At 40.8% G+C, this 21,036-nt stretch overlaps 1 protein-coding gene across 8 annotated transcripts; it reads left to right on the top strand.

Annotated features, from left to right (window-relative positions):
* The first annotated feature begins 653 nt into the window (after positions 1-653).
* Positions 654-21,036, top strand: GRSF1 (G-rich RNA sequence binding factor 1). 8 transcript variants are annotated; one of them, XR_014812654.1, is made up of 11 exons: positions 654-1,077; positions 3,809-3,965; positions 6,328-6,483; positions 6,849-6,992; positions 7,633-7,768; positions 10,993-11,177; positions 12,473-12,594; positions 14,096-14,231; positions 14,793-14,868; positions 15,857-19,840; positions 20,280-21,036. XR_014812654.1 is itself a non-coding variant. In XM_003129072.5 (10 exons), the coding sequence occupies exons 1-9, from the start codon at positions 724-726 to the stop codon at positions 14,840-14,842; spliced, it is 1,440 nt and encodes a 479-aa protein (XP_003129120.2). In that variant the 5' UTR covers positions 654-723; the 3' UTR covers positions 14,843-14,868; positions 15,857-21,036. The 8 variants fall into 8 exon arrangements, 2 of the variants coding, with proteins under 2 accessions (XP_003129120.2, XP_005656575.2); XR_014812653.1 differs by having other exon boundaries at positions 20,277-21,036; XR_014812652.1 differs by having other exon boundaries at positions 15,857-19,848; positions 20,277-21,036.

Genomic DNA, 21,036 nt, shown 5'->3' with positions numbered 1-21,036 from the left:
ACTAGGAACCATGAGGTTGCGGGTTCGATCCCTGCCCTTGCTCAGTGGGTTAAGGATCTGGCGTTGCCGTCAGCTGTGGTGTAGGTTGCAGACGCGGCTCGGATCCCGCTCTGGTGTAGGCTGGCGGCTACAGCTCCGTTTGGACCCCTAGCCTGGGAACCTCCATATGCCGCGGGAGCGGCCCAAGAAATGGCAAAAAGACAAAAACAAAAAACAAAAAGCAAAATAAAGTTGGCCTTCAGCACCGCACTCAAGCTGGGGGGGGGGGGGGCAGGGGGCGTTATTCAACCTTCGCCGATGTTATCAGCCCAACCTCTTTTTACAATTGGCGTACCTCAGTTCCTTCCAGAAAGAGCCCTTTCGCCCCCCTCCCACGTCAAAGGACTGGGGGTAAATTGCGGGGCGTCGGTAGCTCCGGGTTCCAGGTTTCAGGCCGCCCAGAGCGGGAAGGTTCGTCGCCTTCAGGACTGTTTCCACCAGGGGAAACACCAGCCAGGCGGTCGAGGCAGCGCCCCAGCCCCACCCGGCTCGCGGGCAGCACCGCCCCGAGGGCGGAGCCCGGGCGGAGCCGCGAGCTCTCCTCCGCCTCCTCCTGACTCACCGCTGCCCCCGGTACCCGCGGCGCATGTGCCCGGCAACCCCTCCCCGGCCCTGGATTCCGCTTCCCCTTCGCTCGCGCTGCAGCCGCAGCCGCCTTCAGGCCCTGCGCCGCCTCCAGAGTCCATGGCCGGGACGCGCTGGGTGCTCGGGGCGCTGCTCCGGGGCTGCGGCTGCAACTGCAGCAGCTGCCGGCGCACCGGCGCCGCCTGCCTGCCCTTTTATTCGACCGCCGGCTCCTTCCCGTCGGGCGTCTCGGGCCGTCGCCGCCTGCTGCTGCTGCTCGGTGCCGCGGCGGCCGCCGCCTCGCACACGCGGGGCCTCCAGATCGGGCCTGCCCCTGCCGGGAGGCTGGCGGGGCCTCCCCCCGCGGCCGCCTCCGCCGCCGCGACGGCTGCCGCCTCCTACCCGGCCCTGCGCGCCCCTCTGCTATCGCCGTCTTTGACGGCGGCCGCGGGTCCGGCGCGGGGTTACTGCCAGGTACGTGGACGCCGAGCGAGGCCGCGCGCGGGACCCTTCCCCGGCCACGCGCACGCGCCCCGGCGCCCCCCGCGTGCGCCTCACGTGCGCGCCCGGGGATCCGCGGCACGCGCCGCACCCCCCTCCCGCCCCCGCCCGCCCAGTCCTCCTATTGGGCCCCAGAACAAGGGACGCTCTCCCAGGCCTCGGGTGTTCTCCTTGTTTTGTTCTCTTCTCGAGTCTCTGGTCGGTTGGGCAGTGTAAGTGTGGCTGGGGGTGAATGTTGAGGCCTTGTTTCCCGCCGGCCCATGGTAGGTTTTGTGAGGCTGCTGACGTCCCCACCGCGCATCCCTGTCGCTGTGTGCCCGCTGGTTGTGAAGTTGGGAGGCTGGACCCCGCGGAGGGCTGGGACTTTGCGTGCCGCCCGAGCACCAGGCCTAGCGGCCTGGGCGAGCCTCTCGGCCCGCTGATGCTTAGGTTCACGCACATACTTGCGTGGGCTGGGTTTGTGGGGAAGGAGCCAGGTCCCCAGCGCTGTCCTCTTGCTCGTGTCCCCGGGGAAAGGCGGGCTGCCCCAATTACTGAAGGTCACCGTTGCACCTCCACTTACTCTTGACAGAAGGTCCTTTAGGACCGCGGGTCGCCGCCGCTGGGAAGGACAGTTTGGGCGGCTGTGAAAATGGGGGAGGGGGACCGAGGAGAGGCGGCGTCTGGGGCAAAGGCCATGGTTTGGGGACCTGGGAGTAAGTCTACAGTATTTTTTTAAAGTCATTGTTGTGTTTAACTACTCAGATTGCAAATATTATGGTGCCTCGTAGGAAGCTTTCTGCTTGTTACGTGGCATCTGGGAAATGTCAGGACACTTTATCAAGGTTCCTGATGCCTTGGGTCATGTTCCTCTTAATCCATTTTGTACTTATCCTTGAATTTAGGGAAACTGGGAAGCTAATCTGCATGGCTGCTGTCTGCCAGTGGCTGAGCTAATTGATTTGAATCCTGGCCCAATACTTTCTGCTGCCCTTTCCTGTAGAAGCTTGTGATGCTTATGGAATTCTGGGAAAATGGGGAATGTTAGCTTTATCAAAAAACATGCTATCTTTAATAAGCCTTTGTGAGCTGGCTATTCTCTCTCCTGGATTTTTCTTTTCTGTGAACTTGACTAGTATAATGATATCTGCTGAGCCTCTACTAATGTTATACTGTGTTTACATTTATTATTGCTTCCATAAAATTGTGTCTTCACAGAAATGATGGAAACATACAAAGGAGTGAAGTATCTCTCTCCTTAGCCCAGTAGAATCCAAATCACTTGAGTTAAAGCCTAAATTGTCTTCCCATATTAATTGTAGTGCTTGTTGCATTCTTATCAAATATGTATTAGACCCTGTTAAAGGTTTATGTTTATCATTGACTCCTTAAAATTAGATGTAAGTATTAATGTAGATGAAGCCTGGTGGAGTGCAAATCAGAGTTGTCTTCCCTGGTCATGATTGTGGTGCTTGTTGGAATCTTAGTACATTCCAGTTTTTGTGTAGTTTTGTGAAATAGAGTTCTTTGGATCTGGTTCCAGCTCCTGTTAGCTCACACTGTTGCTATTGCTTTTTATGCTCTTTGCCTTATTCACTTGGTCTGATTTACCAGTTGACAGATTCATCTTTCCAAGCCTCCTGCTGACTTGTTGATTTACACACTCCTAAATGCCTTTTATTAACTCCCCTTTGCCTGCTGGGTTAAGGACATACATTGAGCTTAACACTCAAGTCCTTCTGATATGTGGTACCTTTTTTTTTTTTTTTTTGCCAGCTCATCTTCTTTGGCTCCTAATTGTACTCTACAGTGTAGCCAAATGGAATTATTGCTGTTTTGCAAATGGGCTTCTGTTCATACTGCCTCTTCCTCTCACTTCTCAAACGGGAAGCCTGTCCTTTGTATATCACTGTCAGAATTCTAGCCTTCCTCCAAGGCTCATCTCATCTCATGTCTTGATTCTTCTGTTAATGCTCTGTTTTGAATTTCTATAATGTCTTGTATCTTATAGCACTTAAAAGTATTTTGCCTTATGTGATTGTCTTAGTCTATCTGGTGAGCTTTTTTGAGATGAGGGCCTCATTATGGCCTCCTGAGATTAGGAGGTATTCACATATTTGTCATATTGAAAAGACCCCGGAGTTCCTATTGTGGTGCAGTAAAAACGAATCAGACTAGGAACCCTGAGGTTGTGGGTTTGATCCTTGGCCTCGCTTAGTGGGTTAAGGATCCCGCATGAGCTGTGGTGTAGGTCACAGGCAGGGCTCAGATCCCATGTTGCTGTGGCGTAGGCTAGCAGCTGTAGCTCCAATTTGACCCCTAGCCTGGGAACCTCCATATGCCATGGGTGCAGCCCTAAAAAGCAAAAAAAAAAAAAAAAAAAAAAAAAAATTGAAGAGACCCCCTCTTGTTCTACCTTAAGTGAAACACTATTATTAGGTGTGATTTGGGACTGATGAATTTGAAAACAAACCTGGAATAAAATGTATGCACTGCTAAACCTTTAGGATATACCTGCTTTTTACTTGAGGATATACAATTAAAGCCCAAACAGGATGAGTTAGATTTGTGAATTTTACTTCTGAAATTGTAAAATTTCAATTGTAATAGCTTCTGAAATGCTAACTGTCTGCAACGAATAACATCCAGAGCATTAGTTTGTAGAAATAAGCACTTTCTATATAGGTTGTTCAAGAAATATTTCTACCTTCATTTCTCTTGGAAGGAGTCCAAAACTACCTACCTGGAAGACCTGCCACCTCTCCCTGAGTATGAACTGCCTCCGTCCAAGTTAGGAGAGGAAGTGGATGATGTTTATCTCATTCGAGCTCAAGGATTGCCGTGGTCGTGCACAGTGGAAGATGTGCTTAGCTTTTTCTCAGGTATATTTAATGTGTTTTAAATATGTAATTTCATCTGAGTAAAAAGTAGTCCCAAACAGTCCAAGTTAAGTGTTGGTATAGACATCTTATTTGATAGTAGGGTATTGTCTCATTCTAGCTGGTTACCTAAGCATATTGACACCGTTATATCAATTGTCTTGGAAACCAGGTTTAAAGACCTCAAATATAGGAGTTCCCGTCGTAGCGAAGCGGAAACGAATCCGACTAGGAACCATGAGGTTGCGGGTTCGATTCCTGGCCTTGCTCAGTGGGTTAAGGATCCAGCATTGCCGTGAGCTGTGGTGTAGGTCACAGATGAGGCTCGGATCCCGAGTTGCTGTGGCCCTGGCGTAGGCCGGCAGCTACAGCTCCAATTTGATCCCTAGCCTGGGAACCTCCATATGCCAAGGGTGCGGCCCTAAAAAGGCAAAAAAAAAAAAAAAAAAAAAAAAAGACCTCAAATATAGCGAAATTTTTAATGTTAAAATTTTTTATGTTTATTTTTTTTTGTTTTTTTTTGTTTTTTTTTTTTGTCTTTTTTGCTATTTCTTGGGCCGCTCCCGCGGCATATGGAGGTTCCCAGGCTAGGGGTCTAATCGGAGCTGTAGCTACTGGCCTACGCCAGAGCCACAGCAACGTGGGATCCGAGCCGTGTCTGCAACCTACACCACAGCTCACGGCAACGCCGGATCATTAACCCACTGAGCAAGGGCAGGGACCGAACCCGCAACCTCATGGTTCCTAGTCGGATTCGTTAACCACTGCGCCACGACGGGAACTCCAAAATTTTTTATGTTTAATGTTAAAGGTACATGGCTTAAAACAGGCTTTTAATGTTAAAGGTACATGGCTTAAAACAGGTTTTCTCTGAAGAGAAACCTCTTAGAAATGTGTTAGGATATAGGTTTGAGTAGCTTTTATTTTTATTTTCCTTTTCCCCCCTTTTTGGCTGCTCTGTGGCATATGGAGTTTCCAGGCCAGGGATCAAATCCAAGCCAGAGCTGTGACTGACACCATAGCTACAGCAGTGCCAGATCCTTAACCCGCTGTGCTGGGCTGGGATTGAACCGACGTCCCTCTGCTATAGAGACACCATTGGTCATGTTGTGCCACAGTGGAACTTCTGAATAGCTGTTGATGTAATGCATACCTTTAGAATACTAGATCACCTAGTAGCAAGTGATACCATTCTCTTCGTAATATGTTTGGAAGGTTTGTGTATCTGTGGTTAGTTTTAAGTTTCCATATCTGCCTATAACTTTTAATTTTCCTCTCTGCTAAGAGGCTTTGTTTGTTTGTTTTGGCTGTATCCACAGCATGTGGAACTTCCTGGGCCAGAATCCTCAACGCAGTTGCAGCCTGTGCTATAACTGCAGCAGTGTGGGCTCCTTAACACATGAGAAGTTCCTTAAGAGGCTTTTAGAACATGCTGCCTTAAGTGTTAGGAAACTATGTTAACACTGTATTAAGTACCTTAATGTGCATTGTGTGGATCAAATAGTTTATAAAGCCTCTTAACATCTTGAGCTTGCTCCCCGTCTAAGAGGTGTGCAGTGTGGGGATGTCTTTCTTTGGTAATGAAAAGGGAGAAAATTCTGTTGCAGGATTATTCTTGTAGAAGATGTATTGGAGTTATTTTGCTTATGATTATAACCAAAGAAGACACTTGTGTGTAAACCTAAACCATATTTTAATTTGAGACTGATTGTAGACGTGTTTGGGAGGACATACTGCATTTGTGTAGAGCCTGGCCTCATAAGCCACTTAATGATCAGAAGTCATAAGCTTATGTGCTCAAGTTTGCATATCTTTTCTTTTTTCTTTTTTTTTTTTTTAAGGGTCACACTCACAGCATATGGAAATTCCCAGGCAAGGGGTCGAATCAGAGCTATAGCTCCTGCCTACGCCACAGCCACAGCAATGTTGGATCCTTAATCCTCTGAGCAAGGCCAGAGATTGAACCTGTGTCCATGAGGAAACAAGTTGGGTTCATTACTGCTGAGCCACAACGGGAGCTGCTGCTTATCTTTTCCACATGGAACATTTTATTTGATTTTAATTTTTTTTTTGGGCTACACCCTTGGCATGTGAAAGTTCCTAGGCCAGGCATCAAAACTGTGCCACTACAGTGACAACACCAGATCCTTAATCCTCTGACCCACCAGGGAACTCCCACATTTTAAAGACTACCACCTTGTTGGCATTTGGATGGCTTCAGAGATGGGTGTTCTTGTAAGGAAAATGACAGGCATTTTGGATCCTACTTTGTTTTGTTGTTGGGAGATTGCTCTTCTAGTGACTTGAATAATTGAGCTAAAACTTTGGTTTCTGGTTTTGATTGCTTCTACTCACATACTTTCAGACTGCAGAATTCGAAATGGTGAGAATGGAATCCACTTCCTTTTAAATAGAGATGGGAAACGAAGAGGTGATGCCTTAATTGAAATGGAGTCAGAGCAGGACGTGCAAAAAGCCTTAGAAAAACACCGTATGTACATGGGACAGCGGTATGTGGAAGGTATGTTAAGTCATGTTCTAGCTTTTAAGGATCATTACATTACGCTTTCCAAGGCAGTTTAATTTGCTCCTAGGTTAGACATTAATTGTAAGGTAGTTATTATGAATACACCCTTTTCCAGGGTGCGTAACGAAGCAGACAGAGAGAATCTCAGTTTATTATCCATAAAATGAGGATGTTGACCAAAAAAATTGTGATGTTACCCCTGAATATTTGATAATCATCATTATTATTTCCTCTAGATAAGTATATAAGGATTAAAAATACTACTTTTTCGATTCTAATCCACCCAGTGTGATTATTTTTTTAATGGCTTTTTCCTTTGTTATGTAAGTTTTGAATGCCTTGTGTGGTCTTTTTCTTAGTATATGAGATAAATAATGAAGATGTGGATGCCTTAATGAAGAACCTGCATGTCAAATCTACACCTATGGTGAATGATGGTGTGGTTCGTTTGAGAGGACTTCCTTATAGTTGCAATGAAAAAGATATTGTAGACTTCTTCGCAGGTACTTGGCAGTTACATCTTGTTTGGGGCCTCATGTCTGACACCCCACCCCCACCATTGTCACCTTCTTATCTTAGGTGAACCTTTTCCTTGGTTGTTTAGGGGAGAACTCTTCACTTTAGATTTTCAGTATTTATAGATTATATGAATGTTTTGACCTATCATGCTCATCTTTGAGGGGGGGGGTCAGATTTCAAAATGATTTCATGTGGGTTTATTTTACTGTTGAAGAAAATGTCTTCTTATACAAGTGACTCTATGGATCTAAGACAATAGTGATTTATATGATTTAGAAGCATTATCATCTAATTCTTAGCTTTAAAATATGTGCCGGTAGTGATGTTAGTTTAAGTCTCTTTTTCCCCTACCATACAATTAATGACAAAAAAAAGAATTCTGTGTTTTAGATGAATTGCTTGGACCCTAAACATTCTGGGAATCTGTGGGTGTTGTTAGATTTTGGCTGCATAATAATTTTCTTCCCATTATACATGTACTCGGCTTTGGGACTAGCAAAGGAGCTTCACAATTTTACTAATAAAATTTTAAAAATTCTTAATGTGTGAATGAATGTGTTCATTCTAGGAATAAAAAAGCTCTTATTAGCGGCACTAATTTGTAACGATTTTCGGACATCCTAGGGCTGCATATAGTAGACATTACGTTTGTCATGGATTACAGAGGGAGAAGAAAAACAGGAGAAGCCTACGTGCAGTTTGAAGAACCAGAAATGGCCAACCAAGCCCTGTTGAAACACAGGGAAGAAATTGGTAACCGGTGAGTGAAGCAGATCAGAGGGAAGATCAGACATTGGATCACTTTGATGAATGCACTGGAACGTGACTAAAGTATCTAAACACAGAAAAAGTAGAGATCGTAGTGTGGTGAGCTGTCAAATAGCTGTCACTTAGGTGAACAGATTACCATGTGTTATATTTGCTGCATCCGTTTTTTCAGTATGCATCTTTAAAAAACTTTTACATGATCCCAGTATTATCACATTTAACAAGATTAGCAATAATTTATTATCTAATGCCAGTCAGTCCATAACCATATTTTACACTTGAAATTTTTTTTTCCAGTAGCTTTTTTTTTTTACATCACAAGATAGACATGGCGCACATACTCCTTTTGATTGTTATGCCTCCACTTCTCTTAAATTAGAGCAAACCTCCTTTTCCTGTATTTTTAAAAATTTCTCCTCCCTCTTTTATCCCCCCCTTTATCTTTATTATTTTTATTTAAAAAAATTTTTTTTTTTTTCTTTTTGCCATTTCTTGGGCTTGCTCCCGCAGCATATGGAGGCTAGGGGTTGAATTGGAGCTGTGGCCACTGGCCTACGCCAGAGCCACAGCAACGCGGGATCCGAGCCGCGTCTGCCACCTACACTACAGCTCACGGCAATGCTGGAGCCTTAACCCACTGAGCAAGGCCAGGGATCGAACCCACAACCTCATGGTTCCTAGTCGGATTCATTAACCACTGAGCCATGATGGGAACGCCTACTAAAAAAATTTTTTTGCTACACCCATGGCATGCAAAAGTTCCTGGGCCGGGGATCAAATTCATGCTGCGGCAGCGACCCAAACCACTACGGTGACATATTTTCCTCCTTTTAAAATGCAATTGGGGAGTTTCCGTTGTGGCGCAGTGGTTAACGAATCCTACTAGAAACCATGAGCTTGTGGGTTCAATCCCTGGCCTCCATCAGTGGGTTAAGGATTCAGCATTGCCGTGAGCTGTGATGTAGGTTGCAGACGCGGCTTGGATCCTGCATTGCTGTGGCTCTGGTGTAGGCCGGCGACTATGGCTCCTATTCGACCCCTAGCCTGGGAACCTTCATATACCATGGGAGCAGCTCTAGAAAAGGCAAAAAGACAAAAAAAAAAAAAAAATGCAATTGCCTTTTGAGAAAACATAAAAATAAAAAAATAAAGACACTGCAGTATGGGTCATGTGGCTTGGATCCAGTGTTGCTGTGGCCTAGGCTGCAGCTGCAGCCCCCATTTGACCCAGTGCAGGTATGGCCATAAAAAGAAAAATAAACTGCAATTGGCTTTTGAAGAAATGGAGTCAGTTGTCCTGTACAGTGCCTTAAGTTTTACATTTATCCTTTTGCATCATCATGGGTTCATGGTTCTTTGTAGTCTCTATTCTTGAAAATAGGAAGTTAAGCTAAAGTCTTGGATTGATTTGGGTTAACATTTTGATGTGGATCCTCTGTCGGTGATAGTGTCCACTGCCCAGCGCATCGCATTAGGACACACGTAGTGATAGGTTGGGTTAATTTTTTTTTTGTTGTTGTTGTTGTCTTTTCTAGGGCTGCTTCCCGCGGCACATGGAGGTTCCCAGGCTAGGGGTCCAATCAGAGCTGTAGCCGCCGGCCTACGCCAGAGCCACAGCAACTCGGGATCCAAGCTGCATCTGCAACCTACACCACAGCTCACGGCAACGCCAGATCTTTAACCTACTGAGCAAGGGCAGGGATCGAACCCACAACCTCAAGGTTCCTAGTTGGATTCGTTAACCACTGCGCCACGACGGGAACTCCAGCCTCATGGTTCCTAGTTGGATTCATTAACCAGTGTGCCACGACTGGAACTCCAGGTTGGGTTAATTTGTCTTTTAACTTTAGAGTAATACTCAAAAGTAGCAAGTTTTTATTCATTGTTTTGCTGCTTTCTGGCCTTTTTACTTCTTTGCAGTTTAATATATATTTTTTAGGAGTTCCCATTGTGGCTCACGGGTAACAAACCCAACTAATAACCATAAGGTTCGAACCATGGCCTCACTCAATGGGTTAAAGATCCAGTTTGCTGTGAGCTGCGGTGTAGTTCAGAAACGTGGTTTTGGTCTGGCATGGCTGTGGCTGTGGCTGTAGCGCAGGCTGGCAGCTGTAGCTCCGATTTGACCCCCAGCTGGGAACTTCGGTATCTCTCGGGTTCTGCCCTAAAAAAGAAAAAAATTTTTTTTTAAAGCCATTCAAAATCGTTGTCTTTGAGGATGTACTTACAGAATTGGTTCAAAGGTCATTATTAAAAATCTTTTTAAAGAAGAAAGCTTATACAATGCTTATACAAAGAAAGCTTAATTTTCTTTCAGTATTCTTCATAGAATTTTCTTATAACTTGGAATACATCAGTATTATATTTTTATGTGGGAACATTAAGACAGTGTACAGATCTCTTCAATAAGTTAAGAAATGTTGCCCATCTAGTCTTTATGGTATGTAAATGCAAGTGGTTTTTATAGTTCAAGCTTAGTGGTCTAATTTGGAAGGGCAGTGAAAATGAAAACTGGTTCCAGAAGCTTAGATTTAATAGATAGTTCCACAGCCAAACAGGTAGCAAGACAGAACTGACATTTAGTTAGTGAGTTCTCATTAGCCTCTTAGTGAAGGCCTGGGGGAAGTTGGCTCCTCATATGCTGTGACTTTTAATATCTTAAACAGATATGATTAATTTTCACAGAATTAAGTTGTAAGGCTCTAAGAGATTGTTAGTCACTTGTAAAAACCAAAACTTTTCTTACTAAATTAATTCTTTTCATATACACAGTTAATCTTTGCACGTACTTATCCTTGTGAAGCAAAATAGGATAGAAAACATTGTTAAAATTTATATGAAGAAAACTGTCATCTTGAGATGGAATTAATCAGTGATGTGGGAGTTCCCTGGTAGTGAGGGGGTTAGAATCTGGCATCACTGCTGTGTGGCACAGGTTCAGTCCCTGGCCTGGGAATTTATGCATGCTGTGGGTGTGGCCAAAAAAGGGAAACAAAACAAACAAAAAAAGGTGCCCTGTTCTGTTGAGAGTACTTTTTCATGGGCTTGTAGCTATATCCATTCTTACTTTTTGCCCCACCTGTTATCTTTGGACACTTGTGTGTGTTAGCTGTTGGAAATGTTATATATGCATATTATATTTATATTATATACTCTTAGAGTTCAGTATAAAGTTACTTCGTCCCTTTGTGCCTGTTTACTCTTGCTTTGACATAGATATATAGAGATATTTCCAAGCAGAAGGAATGAAGTTCGAACACATGTTGGTTCTCATAAGGGAAAGAAAATGGCCTCTTCTCCCACTGCTAAGTACATAACTGAGCCAGAAATGGCCTTTGAAGAAAATGAAGTAAATGAGGATGTCCGACCCATGACAGCTTTTGAAAGTGAAAAGGAAATAGGTAAGGACTTGCCTCTTATTGAGACTCCTTGAGTCTGCCTTGGCTTCGATACTTGTTAAAAACATTTTTTATGACTATGTTGTAGGAAATTGTTAGATTATAGGACAAAGGGATTGAGTTCAATATTTACTGTCTTTGAGTGTAATATGTACTATGAGTACAGTCGTCCCTCGGTATCCTCAAGGCGTTGGTTCTAGAACCTGCCACGGATTCCAGAATCCATGAATACCCATGTTCCACAGTCAGCCCTCCATATCCATGAGTTCCACGTTCACAGATACGGAGGGTTGACTGTGTATGCAGAAGGGCTCAATTATTATTTATACTTATTTTATAGGCTTTTTAGTATAATTTTTTGTAGATTCTATGTCCAAAAGCTGGGTGGCACATATATACCAAAAAGAAGTAAAATGTCAACATTTAAACCTAAGGTGGGATTTCAGATGTGTAGGGAAGAGGGATGTTGACAAAAGAAGTTGTTCTTTCTTTTTTTGTGTGTGTGGCCGCATCCATGGTGTTTGGGAGTTCCCTGCCCAAGGGATTGAATCCAAGCTGCAGCCACAATGTATGCTTCAGCTGTGACCACACTGGATCTTCTAACTTATTGTGCCACAGGGGTAACTCCAAAGCAGCTTTTTTTTCTGTCTTCTTGCCATTTTTTGGGCCGCTCCTGTGGCATATGGAGGTTCCCAGGCTAGGGGTCAAATTGGAGCTGTAGCCACTGGCCTACATCAGGGCCACAGCAGCATGGGATCTGAGCCATGTCTGCAACGCTGGATCCTTAACCCACTGAGCAAGGCCAGGAATCGAACCCACAACCTCATGGTTCCTAGTCGGATTTGTTAACCACTGAGCCACGATGGAAACTCCTTTTTTTAACCTCTGTATTAATTACTCTTTGGATTCCTAATCCTAAAGCAACATTTGGAAATCTCTGAAGTTTGATAAAGCCCTTTTTTAAGTTTGTACCCTACAGTTAACCAGTTAGCAAATTTCTTTCTTTCTTTTTTCTTTAGTGACTGTAACCTGGAAAGTTTCTCTTTCCTTTATTTTTTCATTCAAAATCATTTTTCCTTCTCTCTGTTGTTACAGAAAGATACATTCTTTTATAATCTGGTAATTTGAGACACTAAATCCTTGAGTATTCAGGTGGTATTTGTTAGGCGGCAGGAATTTCCGATCAATTTGGCTGTTAATTGAGGATTTTGACATAACGGTCAGACCTAATTATAATTTGCTAATAACTCTTGAAGCTTTTTATGTTCTTGACAGTGCTTTTTTGTTCTACTTCTCAGAATTGCCTAAGGAGATGTCAGAAAAGCTTCCAGAGGCTGTTGATTTTGGAACTACATCTTCATTACATTTTGTCCACATGAGAGGATTGCCTTTCCAAGCCAATGCCCAAGACATTATAAATGTGTGTGGCAGTAAGATGTCCAGTTTCAGTAGCTTTGAACAAAAAGCTCTAAAGTTTTGAACTTTATTAGTTTGGGGAAGGGAGAGAAGAAAAATAGAGTACTTTTGTAGACTCTCTGCACGGTAAGATGGCTGAGAAGTACGGGTTTTATTACATTTTAAGGTCAGTGTATAATGGATAAGAGGATTTTATTTTATTTATTTTTTTGCTTTTTAGGGCTGTGCCTGTGGCATATGGAGGTTCCCAGGCTCGGGGTCCAGTCGGAGCTGTAGCTGATGGCCTGCACCACAGCCATAGCAACGTCAGATCTGAGTTGCATCTGTGACCAACACCATCGCCCAAGGCAACACCAGATCCCCAAACCACTGAGCAAGGCCAGGGATCGAACCTGTGTCCTCATGTGTTGTTTTTTTTTTTTTTTTTTTTTTTTTGAGGACTTTTTAGATGAAAAATAATATGGTGTAGGTTTAATTTTAAAAAGCTTGGTTTTTCTCTAAATTCAACTATTTTTTTTTTGGCTGGTCCCACGGCCTGTGGATGCTCCTGAGCCAGGCATTGACCCCAAACCACAGCAGCACCCAGAGCCACTGAAGTGACAATGCTGGCTCCTTAACCCACTGAGCCAGTCGGGAACTCCCACCCATTCATTTCTGAATTTAAGAAAATGAGACTGAGAGAGCATTTGTCATAGAGCAGTTATATACTAGATGTGGGTCTAGTATTCCTAAATGCCTGGAGCTTTCACTAGATCATATAACCTTCTTCCATCTAGTTTCCTTGATTTCTGAGAAATGAATTTTTAAAATATTTTGATTTTATGCTAGATACTGTGTGAAATGAAAAGATAAAATAACAACGCCCTTATTGACTTCCTGAACTTGACGTTTGCTTAAGGTAGATCTAGACCTAGAGTCTTTAGTTACTAATGGGGGCCTTAGAATTGTCTTCATTATTTCAGAGAGTCTAATAGGAATTATATCTTTACCCAAATGAAGGTTGTACAGTGCTCATGAAAGAATTGCTTTCTGTTGCTTTGGCTTGGAATATTAACCACGTAGTGTGGTAGCTGTTTAGCTGCTGCTGCTAAGAAACATTACCCAAGTACATATCTAATTGAAAAAGGTTTTAAAAGGAATTATTATTAAGAAATTAAGTGTGTTCGATGAACAGTTTTTAGAAACGGGAGGATATGTGGGGGGAGAAGAGTAAAAGTGGTCCTTATTGGTAAGAATAAGAAGTTTGAGAACTCTTTGTATAGTATTGTATTTTATAGTTTAAGTTCTCTGTGAATAAATCTGAAATGTAACTTTGAGTTCTAAGAAAATTAGAAAAGCCAGAAGAGATGGTAGGTGCGTGATGATATTGTCGCTTAAAGAGATTTCCTAAAAGTAAGTTTATCAGGGGTATGAATCAATGTCTGAAAGGAAAATGCGGAGCCACTAGACTTCTAGAAATTGAACCTAGTACCATTGTGTTCCTTTTGGCTTTCTTTGTTGTTTAGTTTTTTGCTCCACTGAAGCCTGTTAGAATCACCATGGAATATAGCTCCAGTGGGAAGGCCACTGGAGAAGCTGATGTGCACTTCGAGACCCATGAGGATGCTGTGGCAGCTATGCTCAAGGATCGGTCCCATGTTCGTAAGTGCTGCCCATAGTTTTCGTGGTCAGTTTTGATGTCTGTCTTTGTTTACAGATGCCTTTCTCTATTTTAGAGTTGGCCTACAGTTATTCCTTGGAGAAATTGTACTCTGTTAATCCTACTAAATAAATGTAAACTATATTATAATGAAAAGCATTTATTTGTTTATTATTCTGCATATTTCTATCCTTAGGTAGGGTTTTGAGGGTTTTGTTTTGTTTTGTTTTAATTTTTAATTAGGGAAAAGATAGAGGAAAGTGTTCGAGTTGCTGTCTGAACTATGAGAAAAATGGCTACAATATTCTACCTTTTAAATTATTTCTTTTCTTTTTTTTTTGGTTTTTTTTTAGGGCTGCACCCACAGCATATGGAGGTTCCCAGGCTAGGGGTCCAATTGAAGCTGTAGCTGCTGGCCTACACCAAAGCCACAGCAACGCTGGATCCTTAACCCACTGAGTGAGGCCAGTGATCGAACCTGCGTGGTTTGCTAACTGCTGAGCCACAACAGGAACTCCTACCTTTTTAACTTTTTAAAATGCATCCTTTTTTGTCATTCTCAGACCATAGGTATATTGAATTGTTCCTGAATTCATGTCCAAAAGGAAAATAAGACTTACAGGGATTCCAGATAATAAGGTAAATTTAAGAGGAGTAATTGTGGAATAAATTAATAATTAATAATTGAGTCGATAAATTAATCATTAACTCACTGATTTGTAATATGGTTGAACCCATTCTCTTTAATAAAGATCAGAGTAATCATGATGATTGAAGCATCACAATAAGGAATGAAATTCTCCTGGGAAATAGAATTCATTATGTTTGAACAATGACTTTGAGTATTTTCCCATTAGAATCTTTTTGCATCATTTGCAGCATTTGTCATGCTGTGTGCCCAAAAAGAACTTTTCACTTCTAGTAGCTGTGTATCATAACACATGGAAGCTGCACCTTGTATTGGGTTGTCTTCCTGTGACGTTTGCACACGTCTCCTCGGTGCTAGTATTGTTAAGATGTTTGAAGTGATGCATTTGAAATCAGGGATATATATATTTTAAAGCACTACTGCTTCTTTTCCTGAGGTGATATCATGAAAATGTACTTCCTAGGAAGCACATAGAGTTCAGAGTTACCTTAGCTGTGACAAAGCAGCTAAATAGGTCTTGATGACCCTTCCCTGACTCAATGCTATATGGTGTCTTTTTCCCCCATAAAATCTTTTAATGTATTTAATAATTTTTCTACATGGAGTGGTGCATTCCTTTGAGACACTTAACTAATAACGATTCTTGAAAACACATGGGGCATTTTCTAACTGTAGATGTCAGGGGCTATATTGGGATATAAAGTCCCACAATCTTGTGATGTTAAACATTTACATTAGCTAAAATCTATGTAAAATATATTCTGTCCTCAACTCTGAAAATCTGCTATCTTTATACCAAGCTGCAAACACTAACTCCTAATTAATTAATTTTCTTCACCTTAACTTGATTGGTTCATCAGATAACTTGTACTAAATCAGAAAGAAAATTATTGAATATGTCATTTTAACTGGTATGGGAACATGTACAACATTTTTTCATTTTGAATAAATCTGTGACATTTTTTGTTTTGTTTTCAGGATGAAGCAAGAAGCATTTCATTTGCACATCTATCTTGGACATGGGATATTATTATAAAGTTCTGGTTTTTCAGCAGCAACTGCTAGAGAAACGATTTGGGGGTTTTGAGTTAATTGCTTATAAGAAAAATTCCATAGTGGACTGTTTAGAAAGCAAAAGAAAAGATTCAGTTTGGGATTATGAAATAAACCACAAATATAATTTTTTTGTTTATAAACTGTCCAGGATCTGATTAAAAAAAAATCTAGTCTTTATTTTATATGATTAAACAGTTTGTTTTCATAGAGCATATGTGACCCAGTGTAAAGACTGCATATTTTTATTCAGCACTGTCCTTTAAAATCTTTCTCCCATTTTAAAAATGATCTGTTTGAGATTTTGTGTTTTGCCTGTGAATTAAGAGCTCTGATGTAAAACCTCTCATGGAATAAAAATTCTGATTTATTTTAACCAAATACTCACCAAAGCAAGGAAAGATTTCAGACCTTTGAACCATTATGGTTTGGTAGAGTAGTTTTAATTTTAGGTGTATTCCATTATTTAGATAGAGGTAGGAATTTTAAAAAAACAATCAAAAATAAATACCACAAGTTAGTGAGTGCAAATGACAACAGTTTGGCAGTTTTATGTCTTTAGAGATGTTTTGCCTTTCTAAGCCTTGTGCTAAAGGCATTTAACATTAGTGCCTGTATAATTAAGGAGGGAATTATATATAGTCTCAACTTAAAAGTTGTCTGAACACCCTCCCCCATCACCTTTTTCTGATTTTTAGGTAAACCTTAAGGTGCGTGCTTAGTCTCCAAACTGTGAAGTGACAGGTCGTGACAGCCTTGACCAGTAGGGATATTAATGGCTTCACTTGAATTTAAACCAGCTCTCGATAGGAAAGAATCTAAGTCTCCTCATCTGCTTTTTCAGTGGGGTAGCACATCCCATATTTTAGAACAAGTAGGGGTGCCTTGCTTAAATAAAATAGCATTTAATGTATAATCGTGTGAAGGGTTTATGGAAAAGCTGTATTTCTGTCACATTGTGGCAGTACCTTCTGCTTTAATATTAAACAGCTTGTTATTTAAACATTGGATCAAAATGGCTGGCTTCAAAATGTAGTCCTTAATAAACTAATTTTATGTGCACCTGTGTAGAAGAATCAAAGTCCTGTATACTTTCTTTGCCTTCTTCCTGTTCTCAAGGTGACAATTGTCATGTGGTTACCAGGAGATGCAATTCTAGTTCTTAAAATTGAATTAGCCCAGATATCTGAGAGGTGATATCTGGAGGAGAGATTATGTCTTCTCTCACTTAATGCATAACCATCTTTGATTACCAACTAAGATACGAAATCACCGTACCATAAGTAGTCAATAAATGAAGATGGGCTGAAGATTACCTAAGAGTATTTATTTTGAATCAACCTAATGTGGTTTTTTTGTATTAAGTCCTGGTATAATAGTATAAGAAGAAATGGTTAATTTTTAGTTGAGTTTGTTTTTATCATCCTGTAAGGACATGATTTAATCAATCAGCTTGTCATCTTCCATATTGCTCCCTAGATAAAAATGTATTTTCAAAGGTAGTTGAGTGTACTGAGCATTGAGAACTGGTGTCTATAGCTGTATGAGCTATTAGAATGCGATCTTTTCTTTCTCTCTCCTTAGCACTAGGTTTCTAATTTGCTGTGGAAAAAAATCTGCAGGGTCCTTTGGGATTGGGGTTAGTGAGGAATTAATTCATTTGCAGTTAACTCTATTTTATTATTATTACTTTTTTAATAGTTATTTTAAAGCTAATGAGTTTCACTTGTACATCTGGAAATGCATGAGAACAAATGCATTAAGATGTGTGGTGGGTAAGTTTGAAGAGTATCTTTTTGTCACACCATGGCTGAGTTCTCAGTACAGTAGGTGGGCTTTTTGGAAAGGCATCTAATGAATTCATATACTTTCCTATATCCCCTTTAATTTGGAATATTGCTCATAATTTAGGCTAGTAAATGAATAATTGCCGACAAGGCAAATGTACTAACTGGAAAGAAAAGCACATAAAAGACTAAAAGTAATCTTTTATTTCTATCCAATCAAAAGAAATACTTCTCTCTCTCGCAATTTGACAGAACTGAGTTGTGCATCATCATTTGCTATTGAAAGAAATAATGACAGTGAAATTTTGCTCTTCTGTTTGGGTCCTTTATGTCTTTATAAGCCCCTTTGTGGTAGAGCTATCAAGAACAGTCACTCATATCCTGCTTTGGCTAGCTTGAAAGAATTGCAGGAGAGGACATTCCTAAGGAGCATGTAGACACTAAGAAAATTGGCTGAAGGTCGTGACCTAATCTGTTATTCTCACTGATACCAGAGAGGGAAGCAGAACCATTTTTGTTTGTCCGTCTCTTCTTGCATGAATGAGGCTTCTGCCAGGTGGGAAGGGAGACCGAGTCTGCTATGGAGCAGGAGGCTCTAAATCCTTCTCACAACTCCTGAAGTATGGAGAAACAAGCCAGAGGAAACCACTTCCATCTCAGTGACGTTTTTTGAGGCAGCAACCCTGCTCATTATTAGTTAACTTGCCTTCTTGGCATCTTCTGCCCTTAGCAGTCCTTTAGCAGATTCTCATTTGGCGATTTTTCTCTGAGTGACATCCTATTCATTTTATACTTTAAAACATTGCATTATTTTCAGAGTGTCCCCCAAATTCTGTGAAAGCATTCACATTCAATTGGTAGGACCTGTATTAGAGAGTAGAAAGGTGTATCTCAGGAGTAAAGTGCCTAAGTTCTAGAGGTTTGGGGGGAGAAATTGCTGTAAATGTTGTATGGAGACATTTTTCCTGCCTGGATTTAGCAGATTAGAAAATAAATCTCTGGAGTTTGTATGAAGAGAATAAAGCTGCTATAAATGTTGTGTGTAGGTTTTTGTGTATACATAAGATTTCAGCTCATTTGGGTAAATAACCAAGAAGTGTGCTTGCTGGATCATATGGTGAGACTATGTTTAGTTTTGTAAGAACGTGCCAGACTGTCTTCCAACGTGGCTGTACCATTTTGCATTTCTAACAGCAATGAAGGAGAGTTCCTGTCTTAACTCATCCTTGCTAGCATTTGGTCTCATCAGTGTTTTTTACTTTTAGCTATTCCAATAGGTGTGTGGTGATAATCTAGTTTTAATTTGCAGTTCCATGATTACATAAGATGTTGATATCTTTTTGTATGTTTATTTGCATCTGCATAGTTTCTTTGGTGAGGTGTCTCTTCAGGTCTTTTGCCCAGGTTTTTAGTTGTTTTCTATTGAATTTTAGGAAGGGGATATAGGAGGGTTTAATTTGGTTCTTAAGCCTTGATGATATGAAAATAAATAGGATAATTTTTTGTTTATATTTTTTGAAGGAAATAAAATTCAAGGGATAAGAAGGAGTGTACAGTGAACAGTCTTCTTATCATCCTATACTTCAGCACATTTCCCCTTCTTAAGCAACCTTATCATCAGTTTCTAATGTAAACTTCCAGTGATTTTACTGTAGGGATAGCAAATATTAGTGGGCATTTTCATTTATTTTAAAAATATAAATTGTAGTGTACTATGCATCCTCTTCTGTACCTTTTTTCCCATTTAGTACATCCTAAATATAAGTATATAAAATCCTTTCTCACATTTTTAAAACAATTTTACAGTATGGATGTACATAATTTAACCTGTCATTACTAATGAACATGTACATTATTTCCAATCTTTTGTTATGTAATGCTGAAATGAATTACCTTCTATAAATTTGTCGTTTTGTACATACATAAACTTCTCTGTAGGATACATGGTCAAAGTATGTGCAGCTGTAATTTATATCTAAAATTAAATTTATATCCATAATTTATTTTTTCTTAGTTTGCACCTGCAATGCAAATGCCTATTTCCTGTAGCCTCCCAGCACAGTTTTTTAGCAATCTTTTCTTTGCCAATCTGCCAAGGTTAAAAAAAACCGGGAGTTTCCTAGTGGCATAGTGGGGTAAGGATCCATCATTGTCACTGCTGTGGTGTGGGTTTGATCCTTGGCCCAGAACTTCTGCATGCTGTGGGCATGGCCAAAAACCAAATGCGCAGTGGTATGTTATTCTCTTGTAATGTAGCATTTCTTCACATTAAGTAAGAGCTTTTGAATTTCATTTTCTATGAATTTGTTTTCATATCCTCTCTCCATTTTTTTTCTTACAATCTCCATCTATTTATCCTCATTAATTTTAAAGCAAATTCAAGACAGTATCATTTTATCTGGATGTATTTCAGTATACATCTTTTTTAAAAAGGACTTTAAAAATACTTTCTTACCAAATATCTATATGAAATGTCAGTGTTTTTTTGTTGTTTTTGTTTTTTTTGCCATCTGGGTCATGTGGAAGTTTCCTGGCCAGGGACTAAGCCCATGCCACAGCAGTGACAATGCCCACTGCTTAACCTGCTGAGCCACCGGAAACCCCCCAAAGTTTATATTCTTGAAGCAGGATCTGAACAACAGTCCACTCATTGCAATGGTTATTATGTCTCTTTTTTCCCCTGCAATATTTTAATAAAAAAACTCAAGTATTTGAAAACATTGAATTAAAAACATGCCTATATCTACCACATTGATTTTACAAGTAACATTTTGCCATATTTTCTTCATCATGTATCTGTGCAGCCATCAGTCTATATTTCTTTATGTTAAAGTCATAGACATCTGTACTTGATTCTTAAGCTTTTAGCATCCGTATTATTAAGCAGACTCCTTGTTCTTGAAGTAAAATGTACAGTGAAAGTGAACAAATGTAAAGTGTACCACTTGATGAATTTTGATATCCAGCTGTGTAACCCAAGCTATGGAACATTTGACACATCAGAAGATTTCTTTAGTAATTCTTGCACCTCTCCCATCCCTTCTTGTTAGGATTTTGTTTTCACCATAGGTTAGCTTGGCCTATTCTAGAACTTCGTATAAATGGAATCAGTATGTGTTCTTGTATAAATTTGTACTCGGCATGTATTGAGATTCATCTACGTGTTTAAGCTCTTTGTTCCTTTTCATTGCTGAGTAGTACTCCATTGTGTCGGTAGGCCACAGTTTACTCTTTCACTTGTTGGGTGAACAACTGATGGGCACTGGGCTGTTCCAGTTTTTGGCTATTATGAATAAAGTTGCTATGACTCTTGTGCAA

This window comes from Sus scrofa, chromosome 8, assembly GCF_054392235.1.
Source record: "Sus scrofa isolate SSC_HxYL_T2T_F1_AM1 chromosome 8, Sscrofa_HxYL_maternal_Yorkshire_Landrace_v2.0, whole genome shotgun sequence".
Classification (NCBI taxonomy): Eukaryota; Metazoa; Chordata; class Mammalia; order Artiodactyla; family Suidae; genus Sus; species Sus scrofa.
The sequence above is the reverse complement of the archived record's forward strand: the minus strand, read 5'-3'. Positions and strand labels throughout refer to the sequence as shown.